The sequence below is a fragment of the Anabrus simplex genome, chromosome 2, assembly GCF_040414725.1.
Source record: "Anabrus simplex isolate iqAnaSimp1 chromosome 2, ASM4041472v1, whole genome shotgun sequence".
NCBI classification, from domain to species: Eukaryota; Metazoa; Arthropoda; class Insecta; order Orthoptera; family Tettigoniidae; genus Anabrus; species Anabrus simplex.
Genome location: NC_090266.1, coordinates 838,451,183 through 838,471,932, shown reverse-complemented (window position 1 = coordinate 838,471,932; position 20,750 = coordinate 838,451,183). Strand labels below are relative to the sequence as shown.

The 20,750-nt window shown below is 37.9% G+C and overlaps 1 protein-coding gene across 8 annotated transcripts in view; it reads left to right on the top strand.

Moving 5' to 3' along the window:
* Positions 1–15,283, top strand: part of baz (bazooka) — an 842,954-nt gene extending 827,671 nt beyond the window's left edge. For all 8 annotated transcript variants that reach the window (XM_068226299.1, XM_067141558.2, XM_067141556.2 and 5 more), the window contains one exon: positions 14,231–15,283. In XM_068226299.1, the coding sequence (XP_068082400.1) occupies positions 14,231–14,586 (356 nt within the window). In that variant the 3' untranslated portion in view covers positions 14,587–15,283. The remainder of the gene's footprint in view (positions 1–14,230) is intronic.
* The last annotated feature ends 5,467 nt before the right edge of the window (positions 15,284–20,750 follow it).

Below are 20,750 nucleotides of genomic sequence, written 5' to 3'. Positions count from 1 at the left end.
AATCTGATGAATAGGGGGCGAACAGGAATGAAAAACGTGATGAATTTAAAAAAAAAGACTATATCTACAAATTATCTCAAGACAGGTGACAAATTACAGATTTGAAAACTGATATTTGGAATATCCTATAAAAGTAAAGAAACATAAAATATTTTTTTAGGAAAATCCACTCAAGGGGAACTGAAAAAGGGGGTGAAATTTTAAAATTAGCATATCTACAGCATATCTCAAAAACTGAACATGTTGCAGATGTGAAAATTGGTATTTGGAACCTCCTTTAAAAATAAGGAAACATGTATTCTTTTATTTTTGGAAAAACCCTTAATGGGGAGGGAGGGGTGAAAGAATTGAAAAATTAGTTGAATTATTTGTATGAATATATATAACAGAAAATCTAAAGATGTTACAAACGTGAAAACTGGTATTTGGAATCTCCTTGAAAATGAAACATGCATTTTTTGGGCGAAGTGAAACCAACTTATCGGGCAGGGGTGGAGTGAAAAAGGAGTTGAATTCTTTTCATGAGGATACTTATATCTCAAAACTGAAGATGTTACAGACATGAAAATTTGTATTTGGAATTTTCTTTCAAAGTAAAGAAACATGTATTCTTTTGTCTTTGGAAAATCCACTTAAGGAGGGTGAATTAATTGAAAAATTAGTTGGATTCTTTGTATGAGGATTCTTATATCTCAAAAATTAAAGATGTTACACACTTGACAATTTGTATTTGGAATCTCCTTTAAAAATGAAGAAACACGCATTTTTTGGAGGGGGAATCAACTTAACAGGTTGGGGTGATAAAGGATTTGAATTCTTTTTTTATGAGGATGCTTATATCTCAAAAACTGAAGATATTAGAGGCATGAAGATTTGTATTTGGAATCCTTTTCAAAGTGAAGAAACACATGTTCTTTTGTCTTAGGAATTAAAAAATAAGTTCAATTCTTTGTGTGAAGATACTTATATCTCAAAAACAAAAAAACCGTTAAAGGCGTGATAATTGGTATTTGCAATCTCCTTTAAAAATTTAAAAAACACGCACTTTTGGTGAGGGGGAAATCAGCTTAAGGGGTGGGGTGAGGTGAAAAAGGAGTTGAATTATGAGGATACTTACATCTCAAAATATGAAGTTGTTACAGAGGTGAAAATTAGTATTTGGAATCTCCTTTAAAAATAAAGAAACGCATGATGTTGTTTTTTTTCTTCGAAAAATCGACGTAATTGGGAGTGGGGTTGAAAATAAGTAAATAAGGAGTTGAAATATGTTTATGAGGATACTTTATCTTAAAAACTGATGCTGTTACAGACGTGAAAGTTGGTATTTTTAATTTCCTTTCAAAATAAAGAAACACGTATTTTTTGTTTTTGGAAAGTCCACTTAAGGCGGGAGAGGGGTGGAAAGAAGTGAAGAAGAAGTTGAATTATTTTTATGAATATACATTTATCTCAAAAACTGAAGGTGTTACAGACGTACAGACATGAAAACTGGTATTTGGAATCTCCTTTAAAAATAATGAAACACAGATTTTATTATTTTTGGAAAATCCAGTTAATGGGCTGAAAAGAATTGGAAAAGCTGGTGAATTTTTAAAATGAGTACCGGTATATCTACATTATATGTCAAAAACTTAACATGTTAGAGACAAGAAACTTGATATTTGGAAAGTCCTTTAAAACTACAGGACCATGTACTTTTTTGTTTTCGGAGAACGCACTTAACGGGGGGCGAAAAGAAGTGAAAATTAGTTGAATTATTTTTTTATGAGTATACTTACATCTTAAAAACTGAAGATGTTTACAGATGTGAAAATTGGTATTTGGAGTCTCCTTAAAAAATAAAGAAAAACTTATTTTTGTTTTTGGAAAATACACTTAAATGGGGGTGGTGGTGGGGGAAGGACTGATTTAGGGGTTGAATTCTTTTTATGGGGATACTTATGTATATCTCAAAAACTGAAGATGTTACAGATGTGAGCATAGGTATTTGGAATCTCTTTTAAAGATAAAGAAACATGTATTTATTTTTTTGACTTGAGAGAAGACTGTTTCTGTACAGTTCTATGTCGCATGGTCGTCTTAGCCCCAAAAGGTAAAGAATTTCTAGGGTAAATGAAACTCAGTTTTTGGGTAGTTTTTTACTTTAGGAATTTTCAGATAATGTCTTAGTACAATGCCGAGGAACGTTTACTTTGATCAGATTACGAAATCCACTTGAGCGAAGCCACGGGAAATCGCTATTAGGATTATAGGGAGCCTGGAGAGGAAGCACGGGGAGAAATCCGTGAGAGGTTTCAGTTGGAAAATAATCATATTGGCAATGCTGACCACAGGTATAAAATTACAAGTGATTTTAGTAGAAGCGATGCAATCGACACCTACACATTAAACACATACATCGGATAATTCGAGGCCAGGATCGCAACTGGGAAAGGCGATTGACACAGCCCTGAACTGGAAATGGTTTTAATCAAAAATCAATAAAGGATATGACTCAAACAGTATTAGCAATGAAATGCCAATATGATTTAAATAAGGGTTTATTATGAATTAAAATAAAATGAAAACAAACAAGAAAATTGAAGCCAATGATTAAAAAGGGGGAAAGAATTTCAACATGAACATACCTTCTTCAGTGGTTTTTACAACATCGTTGTAGGAGCTCAACATTATTACGCTAAAGAATAATAAGGAAAATGTGACAAGCTCCATGTCTTAAATTCAGCCATATTACATTATCACCAATATTATTACTATTAACGCAGCCTAACTCGGTCGTTCTTTCACGAGACTCATTTCATTTTTAACGTAGGAGTGTGTGCATCTCATTCTTGACACAACAACAATAGTCATGGCTCATTCATTGCCACACGAGTCATGGAGTACAAAACGGAGAAGAAAAACTAAAAGAATGAAGGTATCAGCATGGGACAGAGACCAACACCTCTGAACCACAGCAACAAAGATAAATCAAAGAGAATCACAGGCATGGGCATAACTAAAACTACGAAAAAGTAAACACGGCGGCCCCTTGGGCAAGCAAATGCCCAAGGCGGTGACATGGCAAAAATAAATAAAATCGTGCCAAGAATAAACATGAGGTACTGAAACAAGATTTAAAATAAAAATTGAGCTGGCTGATATATCATCTTTTCACCCCTTCCTCACTCATCAACACACATCCCAGCATTCACTCACATGCCGGTACAACCTACGATATGAGCGGCCGCTCCACTTATCAAAGTCGAAATTAATTCATGCACCGTGACTCATCTGGTCACTAATCAGGCCTCGTGTAAATCAAGTAGCAGCGTGCACCACACAGATAATTTAATGACGAGATCGTAGGAATCCCGTACATAACTCATTACCACAGGCGCTCCATACAACGTGAATGAAGTTCAAGTCGAGACGGGGGCATTTATACTACAGCTGGCGAAATATCGTAGCATGCAGTGCACATTAATAGAACAAGATCGAGACACAGTTACCAACACTTCATAATCACAACACATCAACAAGCACACATTCATTCATGCAGCAGAGCTGAAGTGTATATATCAATCAGCTATGGTTAAAACTAAAGAATACCGGGACAACATCGTAATATCAAAGTTAAAACAAGGTTTGCATGTACCTGCAATATTAAAAATCAAGACAAAAAGTAGGACGCAAATAAGACCTCGTATTTGAATAAATTAAAAAGCCATTTAAAGCACAGGAAGGCTACTTCTATCGCCGAGGGCTCCATGGTTAAAGCATCACAAAAAACAAGGCAAAGAAGTGCAGTTAAGAGATAACACTGCTCGTCTCGTAAAAGCAACGACCTTCCGTCATTACAAACAAGGGTGCTGCCCTCTCTAGTACATCGGCAGAAGTACTTAAGTCGTTTGAATTGAGGCCGTAAGAATTCATTTAATATGAGAAACATCATACTTATGGGCGTGCCATTCGAGTGTGGCACAGCGATTGGGGTAAATTTTCATTCATTGGGAAGGGCATGAAGAAGTGGAACAGTTTACCAGAGGTATTGATCTTTTTCCAAAATCTGTACAGATATTCAAGAAGAGAATATACAGCAACAGAGAGGAGAAATGAAATGTTAGAGGGCATTCGACCAGTGGAGGTTATTGTAGATTTTTAAAAAAAAAAATTGTGAATAAATTAATTCCATCCCCTGGAGATTGGACAGCCAATGTAGGGGACTGCCTGTAGGGGTGAAGTACAGTGGGGACTTTGAGGGCCCAGGGACCACTATGGTAGCTGTGAAAGCCCTTGAGGAATTCTGAAAAGTGGTGGCAAAAGGGGCTCTGGTTAAGATGCAGCAGGTCATTATGCTATTTGGGTTCCAAAATAAATAAATAAATAAATAAATAAATAAATAAATAAATGCAATGTAAATTTTAATTGTATAGCAGTTGTATAGTATTATCTGAAGTAATTCCACATACTGTGTATGAGTTCACTATGTTTGTAAGTACAGGAGATATTATAAGTAGAATTTTTTAAGCAATATAATTTTATTAAGGATGAGCTATGTTTTTAATAGAAAAAAATGTTAGTGTAAATTGTATAATACTGTATTCTAGGAAAATGTCTTCTTCTCTTGTTAATTTAAAATTTAGTGCTTGATAATAATGTATTTTAGTATACCATTTGCCACCGAGGTAGACACCTCATTTACAAATAAAGTGATTTTTGATTTGAACATGCAAGGAGATGACAGTAACATTACCATATAAGAACCCAGAAAGCAACAAATGGATGGACAATGTTTTATTGCTGATACTTATAACTGACAACAAAGACTTAAGATTTTAAAGTGTTTTTCTCACCATATTTTTAGATGTATTGTGCTATAGTGTTTATTTTTAATATTTTACCAATTATGAATTTAATGTAATGGCTAAAGATGACCTCTATCGAAACTTTTTTTTTTTTTTGCTAGTTGCTTTACGTCGCACCGACACAGATAGGTCTTATGGCGACGATGGGACAAGGAAGGGCTAGGAGTGGGAAGGAAGTGGCCGTGGCCTTAATTAAGGTACAGCCCCAGCATTTGCCTGGTGTGAAAATGGGAAACCACGGAAAACCATTTTCAGGGCTGCTGACAGTGGGGTTCAAACCTACTATCTCCCGAATACTGGATACTGACCGCACTTAAGCGACTGCAGCTATCGAGCTCGATCTCTATCGAAACTAGTCCCAATGAATGTTCTATGAAAATATAGTTACATCATTTTTATATGTGTATTGAATGGATGTATCGGCTCATACCCCATTGTATGTGATCTGAATACTGTATGCAGTTATAGAAACAGTATGGAATGTACAGACATGCTCTGAACATCAAAATACATCGTTATAACATGCAAGCAGATGACAGCAACGTGTATCTAACTGCGTTAGTAGGGCATGTGTTCAAAATGTACATCCTCACATCTTGTGCATTGTTCATAATTGTTCCTGTAGATTGTAAAAAAATATTGATAATCGCAGGTTGACACACGAACACAAAAAATATCCGTATCTTCTCTGGTATGTTGGGATTATTCCTAGGTGGGCCATCTGACTGGAAAATGGATTCTTTCAGTATGCCGTATACGTAGCCATCTGGGGCAGTGAGATCCAGGGAGTGGGAAGGGTACAGGAATTCTTTTCCACGGTAAATTAAGCAATCTCCAAGGTAATGTAACTTTAAACTCTCCAGTCTACCAAATGAACACTATATACAACAACAACAACAACAACCCTATAACAGACCTGTAAAAAAAAAAAAAATCATTATTAAACAAAGAATGACATGTTTCATTCTTGACAGGACATCATCAGATTATGTCATATCACACTTTTCCTTTCCTTTCTAATGAATAAATATAATTTTATAAATAGTGTTCGTCTTTCCTTTGTTTAACCCCTTAAGTGCGTATGACGTCTTTAGACGTTTTTGTGCTGGGCTTCTACAGTGGGTATGACGGCATTAATCGATCGTAAAATTTACCGCGTATTTATCTTGAGGGTGAAGGCATATGGGGTGTCCATGGAATCTATCGCATTAGTTGATATGTTTTCCACGAGATCACGCTGTGTTGTATTGTTTTTTAGAGCTGCCACAGCTTCGTGAAATGTATTTGTTTTGGTGCTTTGCACAAAGTTCCATTTATGTCGCGAAGCATGGCTTCCAAATGTAAAGAAGATCAGCTTGATTGTGCGGGTATTTTGACAGGTTTTTTTGTGCTAGTTGCTTTACGTTGCACCGACTCAGATAGGTCTTATGGCGACGATGGGACAGGAGAGGGCTAGGAGTGGGAAGGAAGCGTCCGTGGCCTTTATTAAGGTACAGCCCCAGCATTTGCCTGGTGTGAAAATTGGAAACCACGGAAAACCATCTTCAGGGCTGCCGACAGTGGGATTCGTCGACAGTTTTAGAAGGGGAGAGTGATGATGTATCTTCTTTATCTGATGATGATGAATGGATTCATACTGTTGAAGAGGACAGTGAAAGTGATCCTGAAAGTGAAGTTGTTCCAGATGAACCAAGTGACGCGAACGACATTCAAAATGTAACTCAGCCGGCTCACTTTATTGCGAATGGTGCCCCATGTCCGTGGTTTGCTTTTACAGGTGTAAATAAGATAAATATAGACTTTAGTGACATGCACAATGCCGCAGATTACTTCAGCGCGTTCATAGGTGATGATATATTCCAGTTATTACCTGGAACAGACTGACTTGTATGCTAGCCAATTTTTAGCTGCCAATTTTTAGCTGCTAACCCTAACCTAAAACCACAATCCCAAGCGAGAAGCTGGAAAGACACAAATGCTGCTGAAATGAACACTCTCCTTGGACTTCTCCTTCTACAGGGTGTCGTTCACAAACCAGAAAACAGTCTCTACTTCACAAAACGCAAAAGTATAGCTGAAAAGATTCCACCTGCTTTTGAAATTCCTTCATTTTGTAGATAATTCCAAGTTTGATCCTCAGATCCACAATAGCAAACTGTACAAAATACAGCCAATCCTCGACCATCTCCTAAACACATTTTCCTTCATCTATACTCCTGAACAAAAAGTTTGTGTTGATGAATCCCTTCTTCTCTGGAGAGGACGACTAAGCTGGGTACAGTTCATACCCTCGAAACGCAGCAGATTTGGCATGAAACTCTATAAATTGTGTGAGTGTAGTTCTGGATATGTTTGAAAATTTGCTGTGTATACTGGTAAGGATACTGTATATGGTCAAAACCATCCAGGAGAGAGTACAACTGCAAGACTAGTTCTTGAACTCATTGATGAGTTACTAGGCAAGGGATATTGTTTGTATCTTGATAACTGTTATACTAGCCCGACATTGGTAGATAAGCTTTGTGAAAGTAAAACTGATGTTGTAGGGACCATGAGGACTAATAGAAAGGAGTTTGCAGACTTTGTGAAGAAGGCAAAATTACAGAAGGGCGAAAGAGTTTCAGGTTATCGAAAGAAACAGATGATAATGAAGTGGAAAGATAAGCGTGATGTCACTCTTGTAAGCACTTACCATGATGATTCCATGGAGAAGATGAACTCGAGAAAGGGAGTTATTGAGAAACCAGTGGTAGCCCTGAACTCTAATAAGAATATGGGAGAGGTGGATAAGAACGACAGTCAACTTCACAGCTATAAAAGTGCTCAGGAACATCCAAGAAGTATTACCAGAAGATGTTCAGATACTTGATTGATATGGTTTGCCTAAATGCCTACGTCCTGTACAAGAAACAAGGTGGGAAGCTTCAGAGACTCGATTTCCAATTGACACTTGGTGAGATATTGTCATCGTCTGGAGGGGTGGTGCAGCCAACAATGAGTCGACCTTCTAAATCACCTAGGCCATCTCGTCACCTCAGCTGCTGCTTCCCGGAAGATATTCCCAACACAGCGTCAAGGAAAAAACCTGTCCCAAAGAAAGAGGAAGGAAACATCATACTGGTGTCCTGACTGTGAAAAGGCTTTGTATGTAACACCTTGTTTCTGCCTATATCACACAGATAACAATCTACAAAACCTATAATCATCTGGATTCAGAACAATGTAAATAATGTTAGTAACCCCATTTGGATTCATAACAATGTAAATAATGTACATAATCCCATTATTGAAGAATAATAATTACTATCGTATTAGATTAAACTAATTGTGTACACCTTTATGAAGGAAATATTTAAATATCACAAAGTGAGGAAAAGTACTCAGGGCTGGTTATGCATGTGAAGAATTTAGTACCCAGTTAAGGGGTTAACAATATGTTTTCTACAGGTATGTTATAGGGTTGTAGTTGTTACATTTAGTGTTCGACTGACTGGAGAAATTAAAGTTATATTAACTGAGTTAACACTGGAAGGTATGGCTTCATTTTTAACAAACAAACAAACAAACAAACAAACAACAAGTCCAAAGTGTTGCTGCGGAAGGGCAAGTGATCTCTCGCGGTGTGTGCTGTAGCTCCATCTCACAGTAGTAGTAGTAGTAGTAGTAGTAGTTTTTTTTTTTGCTAGCGGCTTTACGTCGCACCGACACAGATAGGTCTTATGGCGACGATGGGATACGAAAGACCTAGGAGTTGGAAGGAAGCGGCCGTGGCCTTAATTAAGGTACAGCCCCAGCATTTGCCTGGTGTGAAAATGGGAAACCACGGAAAACCATCTTCAGGGCTGCCGATAGTGGGATTCGAACCTACTATCTCCCGGATGCAAGCTCACAGCCGCGCGCCTCTACGCGCACGTCCAACTCGCCCGGTAGTAGTAGTAGTAGTTTTCTGGCAACAATCAGTACTGTTTGGTGTTCAGAACATGTTTGTAATTTCAGTACAGTTTGTTTTGCTGCACACTGTACTTAGAATGATCTATCTGTTCCAAATTCATATTTCATACCTGACATTCAGTTCTCTTAGGTTTACTCCCTACTGTCTTGGAAATGCTAATTTTCATAGCATATTTGCTGCACCTCTCTTCAGTCTCCAAGATATTAAATTGCAGGCTTTCAGCACAGTCTGCCATTAACACAAAATCTTCAGCATAGGCTAAACTGTTTCTTACATATCCACCCAACTGAATCCCTCCCACCATTTGATACCCTTCAGTAAATGATGCACTTATACTATGAACAACAAAATTAAAAGATTAGAGCCATGTATAACCCCTGTAACTACTTAAAACCAAGAACTCATTCTACCATCAATTCTCACTGCGGCCCAATTGTCAACATAAATGTCTTTGATTGCCTGTAATATCCTATCCCCAGTCCCATAATTCATCAGTAAGGCTGTCATCTTTTGTCATAGTACTCTGTCATATGCCTTGTCTAGATCTACAAAACATAAATATAACTGTCTATTCCTCTCATAGCATTTTTCAGTTACTTGAGACATGCTAAATATTTGTGAACTGGTTAATAATTAATAAATTAATGCTACATTTTTAACATTTCTTCAGTTGCTGTAGATTTTAAGAGATGCTGGCATGCCAGAGTTCTACACTGAAAAGTGGTTATCTAACAAGCCAGTAATTCTATCAATATATAACTCTCAAATTTAAACACTCTTAAATTCCAGCCAAATACACCAGGATTTGATGCCGGAACCTTGAGAATAGGAGAACAGTCAACAATTACACTATGCACTGAGTGAGTGGCAGCATGGTTTGGTTTTGCTTAGCTGTGAGCTTACTTTCAAAAGATGGTGGGTTCAAATCCCACCATCAGCAGCCCTGAAGATTCTTTTCCACAGTTTCCCATTTTTTCACCAGGCAAATGCTGAGGCTGTACTTTAATTAAGGCCATGGTTGTTACCTTCACAATCCTAGTCCTTTCCCATTCTTGCAACGTTGGAAACTTTCTACATGTTAGTATGACGTTAAACTACAAGAGAAACCACATCATTAAACTAAGTTATGAAGCTCTCAGCAACAATATGACCACAACCTCTATGAAGGATAAAACTCATTCTGAAGTGACATCATGAATGTTACCATCTGCTGAACTTAATATACTTTTCTTGGTATTGTTCATTTCAACAAAACGATCATATTCAGGGGGCATTTTGAAGATTGTATGTATGTATATATGTATGTATCTGTGTACCCTACCACTCATTAATTTCAATACCGGGTGAGTTGGCCATGTGGTTAGGGGCGTGCAGCTGTGACCTTGCACCCGGGAGATATGGGGTTCGAACCCCACTCTCGGCAGCCCTGAAGATGGTTTTCCGTGGTTTCCCATTTTCACACCAGGCAAATGCTGGGGCTGTAACTTACTTAAGGCCACTGCTGCTTCATTCCCACTCCTAAGCCTTTCCTATCCCATCGTCGCCATAAGGCCTATCTGTGTCGGTGCGACGTTAAGCAAATTTTAAAAAAATTTCAATACACAATGACTGTTGTCTGGTATTTCTGATATGAACACAAAACAAAATTTATTTCTCTAAAAATATAATTATATAAACTTAAACATATATAGTAGAAACAGAATAATTATATTTTGCTTTCATCAAAGTATCCTGCCTTGGATTTAATGTCTGTCTCACAAAGTTGAGGTATGTCATCAATAAGTTTTTGTAGGTATTTTGAGTCTATATGATTCCATACATCCTTAACCCATTCACATACCATTTAAGTGAACTTATTTATGCCTTGGTGTACCATTTATTTTCCTTAATTTACATGATATTATCACTGACACTGAAAAAGCACCTTTTACAGAAACCTAATAAGAGGAAATATCCAAACTACTGTAGGTTATACTTTGTAAAGTCTTTATATGTATGATAGATCATAACACGGTCATCTACGTGCAGTGCCACCTTGCACTGGTGGCAATCAAATGAAGATTCCTTCCACAGACCCCGTGTTATAGAGACTTTGCATCTCCATGATGGGATAACCTTCTTCGTTCTTGGAGGTAGTTTGGTTTGGAAAGCGTCCCCAGCGCCTTCCCTGAAGTCTCAGTGGTGTATCTTCAGGGCTTGGGGATCCTCGTTTTGGACAGTCAGGCAAGGTCACACTTGCCAACAGCTGTTTGGCCAAATTGGTCCGGAAGCTGGTAAAGCCTACTCGCTTCTTATCAGGGTTGAGGAGGCGATGTATGTTGTCGGAATTCAGAAGTGTCATGTGTAGTATGTAGAAGTACATTTTTTTGTATCCTTTTACATACTTCCTTATCAAGGGGAATGATGCAAATTTCTGGTCATGAGAATCAACACCACCCATTCCACAGATATAGTCAACAACAAGATTGGGCCTGAACTTCTTCCTGCCATCATACTTCACCACTTCATGGTAATCTGGCCTGCTATGTTGTGTAGAGAACATGTGCCCCACCTTCTTGCTTACCCATTTCACAGCCAAAACCCCATTACTGGAAACGAAGGCGAGTTCCCCCTTTTTCAGCTTTGTGCGGCTGAGTTCATGAACTTCCTATTTGGTCTCACTGTACCAACAGCATAAGTCTTATTATCCAGTACATTTCTGAATAATGTTGGTGAACTGTACCAGTTGTCCATGTACAGTGTTTTCCAGCAACCCAAAAGCTCTCCACACATTTCCATAACTACTTTTTCACTTGAAAGTAATCCCACTGTAGGTACTTCACTGCTATTCTCCTTCCCAGTATAAATTCTGAAGTTCCAGCTGTACCCATTATCAGATGCACACACCTTGTATATTTTGATGCCAAACCTGGCTTTCTTTAATGGGTTATATTGTACGTTTGAAAGCCTATCCTTGAATTTCATCAGACTTTCATCTACAGACACTTTTTCTCCAAGCACATAGACCTTTTGAAATCTATCTAAACGTAAATCAAGCACAGGCCTTACTTTCCTAAGTTTATCACCACCAGTTTCAGGGGCATCACTAGATAAGTGGAGGAATTTATTCATAGATTTGAACCTGTTGAAAGCCATGGTTTCTCCAAAAATTGGAGTCTCCATAACTCTGTGCTTAGACCAATTGTCTTGGAGTGAGGGCTTCTTATTTTGTGATGTGAGGATACACATAGCAAAACAAGCCTTCATTTCATCAACAGATACAGGAAACCAGTGTTCCTTATCATATGACATTACCCTATTTATATCCTCGGCAGCTAATACAAGACATTTACTTGCATAAGCATTTGTCTCTTTGGTTAGATGTTCCCAAAAGTCTGCTGTTAGAAATTCATTCACAACTTGTAGTTTGTTAGGGCATTGTCCTAGGCGCCTTTGAATAACACTATTTATTTCACCAGTTGCGATGCATGAATGATACTCTGGATTATTACTTATGTGCTCTCAATTCCATTCCCTTCGTGTAAAAGTTGATTAGAAATCGTTGGTGTGGCATCAAATGTAGGCCTAAAATTCAGTGACACATTTGATGGCAAAACAACACTTTGTTCACCCCTACTGGTGCTCCCGTCACTGTCACACGAACTTTCACTATTTTCACTTCCACTAAATTCTTCGTCACTTATTTCTATATCAATGTCACTCTCATCTGAAAATTCCCTTATAACCACTTCGTTACTCAACTTGGAGGCAGCCATGATTTTGCTTACAATGAGGTTGCTAAGATACACACGGAATAACTGCACAGAAGTGTTTATCGAATGCATCAATGGAATAAAACACTGCTTCCATCTGTCAAGAGGTTACCTTACCAATATCAAATCCTTTCAAAAAGGAAACCAGCTTGGAGTGGGTCCGGAAATAAACACTACGTGCGGACGGAGAGATCCATCTTTGTACTGGAGTGCGGTCGAGAGCCAGGACGGAGAGATCCGTCAAAGTATGTCAGGTGGTTAACAACGTTCCAGATATGTTACTTGCACGATATATTAACTTCCCTGATACGTCTGTCCACTTCATCACAGACCATTTGAATGAGATGGCCAGACCATATCTTTCAGTACTTTCTGTTTTCCTCTTTGATGCAATGTACTTCTTACAGAATGCTGACAGATGTTTTGGGTCAATATCCTGTTGTTGTGTGAACCCTTCCCCTATTAAGCTCAATCTACATGGTATTGTATGATACTGAAGTGTGCAGTGGGAGTGTTTCTGACCCGTATGCCATTCCATTTTCACGTCTCCAACTCTATCTCCTGCAAAACACCCCCAAACCATAATAGAACCCCCACTGTGTTTAACTGTACATAGAACTCACTGCTGGGCTACCTTTTCTCCTTCACATTGGCAAACAAATATCCTCCTCCTTAAAATCTGGAACTTTGATTCATCTGCGAATAACACTGTCGTCCATTCTTCGTGTATCCAATTATGATGTTTTCTAGCCCATTTGAGTCTCTTCTTTTCATTTATGTGCTTGAGAAGGGGTTTCCTTGCTGGCACACATCCTTTCAAGCCGGCTTCAATCAGTCTCCTTTTCTACTGTTGCAACAGATATTTGTTTCTTGTTCATTTCGACCAATTCTGCGTGAATTTGTGGCGCTGTTTTGACCCTGTTTCTCTTACTAGCAATTCTGTTGAATGTATCATCACTTTTAGTTGTTTTACAAGGTTGTCCTGGTCATGGTCTGTCCTTATTGCTACCTGTTGTCGCCTGGAGGTGAAGGGTGTATTACCTGTCTGCCCCTGCCTTTAGACATGCTACATTGTTTTGCATTTTGGCAAATTGATAAACCTGCTTGTCTGAGTGCTACAATTGCAGCATGTTTTTCTATGGATATCTCCACTCTTCGAGCCATAATAACGATGTGCACACTGTCAACTGTCACTACGGAACTGAAATGCAGGAACCAACTAGTATGTATCTTAGAAATGCTTGATGTACACTGCGGATATCACAACACTACAGGGAACAACAGAGGTGCATCGAATCCTTCAGTCATCAACTAGGTAAACAAACATACCAGTTCAGTTCAGGTATCTATTGTTTATGTACACAACATTCTTTTGGGGTAATATTGCATCTAGTTTAAAACAAACACATAAACCTGACATGGTTACAAGTGTTGTACTATTACTTTGCTTACTCAAGCATAACCATGGTATTAAACCGTATCTGCAGGGAATTAGATATAAATTATTAGGTGTATTGGGATTAATGAGCAGTAGGGTATGTATGTATGTATGTATGTATGTATGTATGTATGTATGTATGTATGTATGTATGTATGTATGTATGTATGTATGTATGTATGTATGTATGTATGTATGTATGTATTATTTGGAATGTATAATGAAGTTGCTTTTCTTGTAGGTGGATCAAGCTACACACAACAGCAGCAGCAACAACAACAACAACAACAACAACAGAGGCTATTTCAGTCTTCCTGTACTAGTGGTAATAATGGCCCTGGTTACCAGCCATCGACAAGGACTGGGAGTAATAATGCCAATAATGTTAACCATCTGAGGGCAGGACATACGCACGACGTTGCTCACGGCAACCACAGTGCAGCTGTACCGTTAGTTCACAACGTTCCACAAGGAAGTCGGAACATTGGGCTTGGCACTAAAGTGAACAACTTGACTGGTAGAACTCAGGGACCATTTGTGACTCAAGTGATGATAAGTCAACAACCCCATCCTCAGACTCCTGGATCAAAAGTATGATGGGGAGCTACAATGAAATAAGCTGCAAGCCACAATTACATAGTGATAAATATGTGCAGTGCAGTGCAGTGCAGGGCAGTGCAGTATTTATTTTAAATTGCTCCATTTGGTGCCATTATAGATTTATTGCTGATTAATGTGGCAAGTACTTTTACCAAAGTTTATTAATTGGTAACCGTTTCTGTGAGAAGTTTTTCAAGTGAATAGTTTGTGTGTTCTTTTACCAAAGTGTACTTATTGGTAATGGTGCGTGAAGTAGAGACAAGAAGATAGCAGTGTGAGTGAATGGATATAGTGAAGACAGAGACTCCTCTTCCATGGACAGAGATTGCCTCTTTATGTCTTCCAAACAAAGTGAGAGCAATCTAAATGATTCTGACTGAGAATTAAGTGCCATTCAGGTAGAGAGAGTTTAGATGATTCTGTAAATAAAATTATCTTCGGCTGAGAAGTATAATCCCAAACATGAATTTGATTATACTGTATGTGCAAAATATATTTTTTAGATTTATTGAATGGCACGACTACTTAAATGTTACAGAAATTTATATTTCTTTTTAAAAATTTAAATAGAGTTTATTCAAAGAAAATTTAAGCCAGTACTGATTAAGAAATAAAATTATAAACTAGATTGCATATAATAAACAAAGGCAAATATTTATACTGTAATTAATAATGTACCATAATAATAAACAGAGACAAGATATATTGTGGTGTCTTGCTGTAAATTCTCATCATGGTCATTTGATGAAATTTGACATTCCTCTAAAATGCTTTTTTTTTTTTGGCTTTACGTCGCACCGACACAGATAGGTCTTGTGGCGACGATGGGACAGGGAAGGGCTAGGAGTGGAAGGAAGCGGCCGTGGCCTTAATTAAGGTACAGCCCCAGCATTTGCCTGGTGTGAAAATGGGAAACCACAGAAAACCATTTTCAGGGCTGCCGACAGTGGGGTTCGAACCTACTATCTCCCAAATACTGGATACTGGCCGCACTTAAGCGACTGCAGCTATCGAGCTCGGTAAAATGCATTTTATAATAACTGATAGTTCATTAAATATTGAATGAGGTAAAACTGATGACTGGGGAGTGCATTTGACAGTTTGATGAAAAAATTTAATATTCAAAACATTACCACTTGCAAGAGAATATATTGGTAGCTGTATACAGCAGTAGAACTACTTGACATAACTCTAGGATGAGAACAGAACTATTCAGAGTCAGATCTGACTGTATCTGTCCTTGATATTTCAGTTTTTCTGTAATATAGAAGCATTTTGTTTATGTGTTAAAAAGGAGAATACCTGATTATTCTTACTTTCACCATAGATGATTTTATTTTGAATTTCTTCTTGACTATCCATTTTTTAAACTAATAATTTTTAGTCCTCCATCTTCAACCCTTTTGAGTGTCCAAACTTAGGTCCATTGTTTAACATCTGTTCAAATTGCTAATGGTCTTGAAGGACTTATCTTAAACAATTATTACTTTTTTTTGTATTATACTATCTATTCAGCCTCCTTATTATCTTTTATTCTTCTAAAAAGACATTGAAAATTTCAATTAATATATCACACTGGCTAGTGACAAAGCCATTGGTCTGGATTGGTTAGGTCCGGCTAGTGACAAAACTACTAGTCTGGATTGGTTAGATTACTGTTAGTGACAAAACCATTGTTCTACAATAGCAGCAAATGCTATGTTGAGACCATGGTGAAAAGCTGACACTGACATTTTAAAGCAGAGTATGTATTCCATTTTGGGATTTGGCAGGAAAAAAAAAAGCACACTTTGTAGGGCACTTGGTGGAATTCCTCTTCAAGACATCATTCCCCACTGACACGAGGGTGCATACATTTTTCAAGGGTGCGAGTGTGCTATATCCTTCACTACGTTAAGGTAAGTTCAGTAAAAAACTTTTTTCTTTGTGTATTGCACATTGTTTCATTACAAATTGCATTTAGTTCTGTTTTTATTGTGTGTGAGTTGGTAATGGAATGCATTTGACTTGATTGAAATGAAGTCATATCCAGTTGTATCTCAGCCAATGGAAATGTTACAGTACTGCGTGCTTGAGCAATGGAGAATGGCGCATGCTAAATTACATTAGGTTATAAAAGTAAATGTACTTCCGGGGTCTGGCAGGTGAGTCCCTGGCTGTCACAGTAAAAACATCTCTCCTCTACAAGGTATTCCACATAAGATTCGTACTATTTCAAATCCATTATAATGCTACAAAACTTAGGTCGCATTTATTTCTACCATTGACAGCCCTGACAGCACTGCGTGTCGTAGTATACAGCATGTGATGTGAAGGTGGTTACTTCACCAGTTACCAAGAGCAGTTCCATCATTTTTCAAATGGCATCAGGATAATGAAGAGTCATTAGGTGTTATATTCGAAAGAGCTGAAGAGGCATTATATAAAAAAATGAAAAATCTGAGTCATAAAAATGTTCTCTTATGAATTACAAGACTGTCTACTTGACTTTTAATACCTAGCCCTCTATCCTATCATTAAATTGAGAACCACTTCAGGAACAGATCCTTAAACTGATGCAAATGAAAGGAAAACATGTAGAATTTTGATTAATTACTTTGCAAATAATTCATGGATGAAAAGCTTGTATACCAGTTACCACAGATTTGAATAGATTTGAAGAGGACATTATAATATTATTGTTTATACGTTCCACTAAGTTAATTTTTGGTTTTCGGAGACATTGAGGTGCCAGAATTTTGTCCCGCAGGAGGTTTTTTTACGTGCCAGGGACAAGAGGCTGACATATTTCAGCATCTTCAAATACCACGAGGCTGAGCCAGGATCGAAACTGCCAAGATGGGCTTAGAAGGCCAGCGCTCCACTGTCGGAGCTACTTAGCCCAGCAGGGATATTATATTTTTGTCCTACAGGTATATAAGTTATACAACAACTGCCCATTAACTATTTGAAACCCAGTATTAATTCCAATTTTCCTCTTCTGACACAAAAAGCTGCTTTTAAGTACCACAATGGACCACTGGATGCTAAATCCAAGGTTTAAGATGTTATTTCCAATGTTTGACATTAATGAAAAGAACTGAGTGGATTTATTTCAGAGAGAAGCCTAATGCTGCCTTTCATAACAGTTCATTTGAATCGAAAACACATTCAGAAATAAATAAGCTAATTCTGTTAAAACAGAATATCCAGAGCAGCAACACAAGCATCAATAACCCACTAATCATTTCAATAATTTTAGACAAAGCTACATTAAATTCTCACACCCTTGATAAAAAGTTCTCCCTTGAAGTTAATACCAGGAAATCACAGTACGGATAACAATCAAATGATCACAGTTCCTGCTCCTTCTGATGTACATTGACACTTACTCTCAGTGGAAGGTAGCTGGGAATCCTCTCCCTGTGTGAAACTGGCATCGAGGACAGCAAATCAGGTAAGATGTGAGGCAGATAGATGTCCTATAAAATAATCAAACAAAGTTCAGTCCAAGAACAAAGAATCCAGATGTAATTACACTGCTGAATCATACATACCCTGCAGCCTTTTCTGCATATCAGAGGGTCCTGGAGTGGATGAAACCACTCCATTGAATGATTTCTCCCTACATTCAGAAGAAAGTTGAAGATGACAATATTCTCCCTCACTCACACTGGCATCAAAAACTAACTACTTTGGCAGTTTTTGGAGATGCTGAGGTACCGGAGTTTTGTCCCGCAGGAGTAATTTTATGTGCTAGTAAATCTACAGACACAAGGCTGACGTATTTGAGCCAGGATTGAACCTGCCAAGTTGGGGTCTAAAGGCCAGCGCCTCACCCATGAGCCCGTGTGAGCCATTCAGCCCGGCGCTCCCACATGTTATGTTTTGTATACTTCAAACTGACTTGTACATTAACTGTAAATTTGTATGATTTTGATTAGAGTATAATAATAATAATAATAATAATAATAATAATAATAATAATAATAATAATAATAATAATAATAAGTATATAATATATATAAGTATTATATTATTCTTATTATTCTCTCTTTAACATCTTAGAAGAACAAGGACTTGATCCAAATACATTAAGACTCATCAAGGGTGACTGATTCTCACCACTGCTTTTCAACCTTATTCTAGATAAAGTCACTTGAGAATGGGAGAAGGAATTGAAAGCTCAGAAGCACTGGAAACCCATTCAACTTGGACGAAAGAACGATGACATAAAGATCAGGTGTTTAGATTTTGCAGATGACCTAGCGATACTAACAGAGGGTGATATTTCAGTAATCAAACAGATTAAGGTCCTCAAGGAATGTGCTGAGAAAACTGGTCTACAAATCTCATTCGAGAGGACCAAGTTTATTTACTCTAAATTCGTCATTCAGGAATTACAAACAAAATATGGGCAGATCAAACAAGTTCCTTACTTTAAATATCTCGATGAGATCCTAGAACCAATAGGGTTGGAAAAAGAAGCACAGAAAGTCCGATTATAAAAACTCAAAAGTGCATATTGGAGAACCTGTGACATCTACAACAAGAAATGCATGTCCATACATATAAAAATCAAACATTATCATATGGTGATTAACCTCTTAACTGGGCATGACATATATATTTGTACGCTGAATGTTACAGGGTAATGGGCATGACGAATATATACGTACTCGTCTTTTACCACGAATCTCTCCTGGGTATGATGAGCTACTTTGCCGCAATGTGTATTGTCGTCTTAATTGATGTTTTTTCCCTGCACGATTGCAGCAAATACCACATGTCACGCTTCTTGAAGCTTATTTGTTTTTATTATACAACTGTGCAGTGCTACTTGTCCACAGTAGGCCAAATATGGCAGCATCTAGTTCAAAGCATAAGTTCATAACGCTCGAACAAGACAAGATTATTCAACACTTAGAGAATGATTGTGACGATTTATCTTCTCAGAAATCCGAAAATGAGTGGTTTGATGCAGATGAAGGTGAGTCTGATAGTGAAAGTGGTTCAGAGAATGAGAATGAAGAACAAGATGAACAACATGACGAATCGGATGAAGGCGAAGTGCTAGACATTTTTCAACCTTTCTTGCCGCATGGTGTTTCACGTCAGATATTTGTATTTTCTGGTGCTAGTGGTGTAAATGTGGACTTCGACGATGAATCCAGTGAGTTGGAATATTTTGAACAGTTCATAGGTGATGATATGTTTCAACTTATTGCCGAACTGAATAATGTGTATGCTAAACAGGTTTTAGAAGCCCATCCGAACTTGAAACCACGGTCATGAGCAAGAGATTGGGTGGATACAAATCCAGCTGAGTTAAAGAACTCTAATTGGACTTCTAATGCTGCAGGGGATAGTTCATAAGCCAGAAAACAGTATGTACTTCTTAAAACAGGAAAGTATTGCAACCCCTTACTTTTCGATAATTCACTCTGAGAAAAGATTTCATCTTCTCCTGAAGTTCCTTCATTTCTCCAACAATTCCAAATTTGTTCCTAACCTGCACAACAAAAAGCTGTATAAAATTCAGCTGGTACTTGATCACCTGCAATCAAGATTTTCTTCCGTGTACACTCCTGAGCAAAACATATGTGTCGACTAGTCCCTCCTTCTATGGAAAGGATGATTGGGCTGGGTGCAATTTATTCCATCTAAAAGAAGCAGATTTGGCATTACATTCTATAAACTTTGTGAAAGTAAGTCTGGTTATCAGTGGAATTTTGTAGTTTATACTGGCAAGGACACAGCGTATGGTCAAAGATATCCTGGTGAGAATATTTCGCCCAGAATTGTACTAGAATTACTCACAGCCTTCTAGATAAAGCCTCTGTCTTGACAGCTGGTATACTAGTCCAAGACTAGTTGACACATTGTGTAGTATTAATAATAATTTCGTGTGGCTATTTCTAGCCGAGTGCAGCCCTTGTAAGGCAGACCCTCCAATGAGGGTGGGCGCCATCTGCCATGTGTAGGTAACTGTGTGTTATTGGTATTGTGGTGGTGGTGGAGGATAGTGTTGTGTGTGGTGTGCGAGTTGCAAGGATGTTGGGGACAGTACAAACACCCAGCCCCCCGGCCATTGGAATTAACCAATGAAAGTTAAAATCCCCAACCCAGCCAGGAATCAAACCTGGGACCCTCTGAACCGAAGGCCAGTACGCTGACCATTC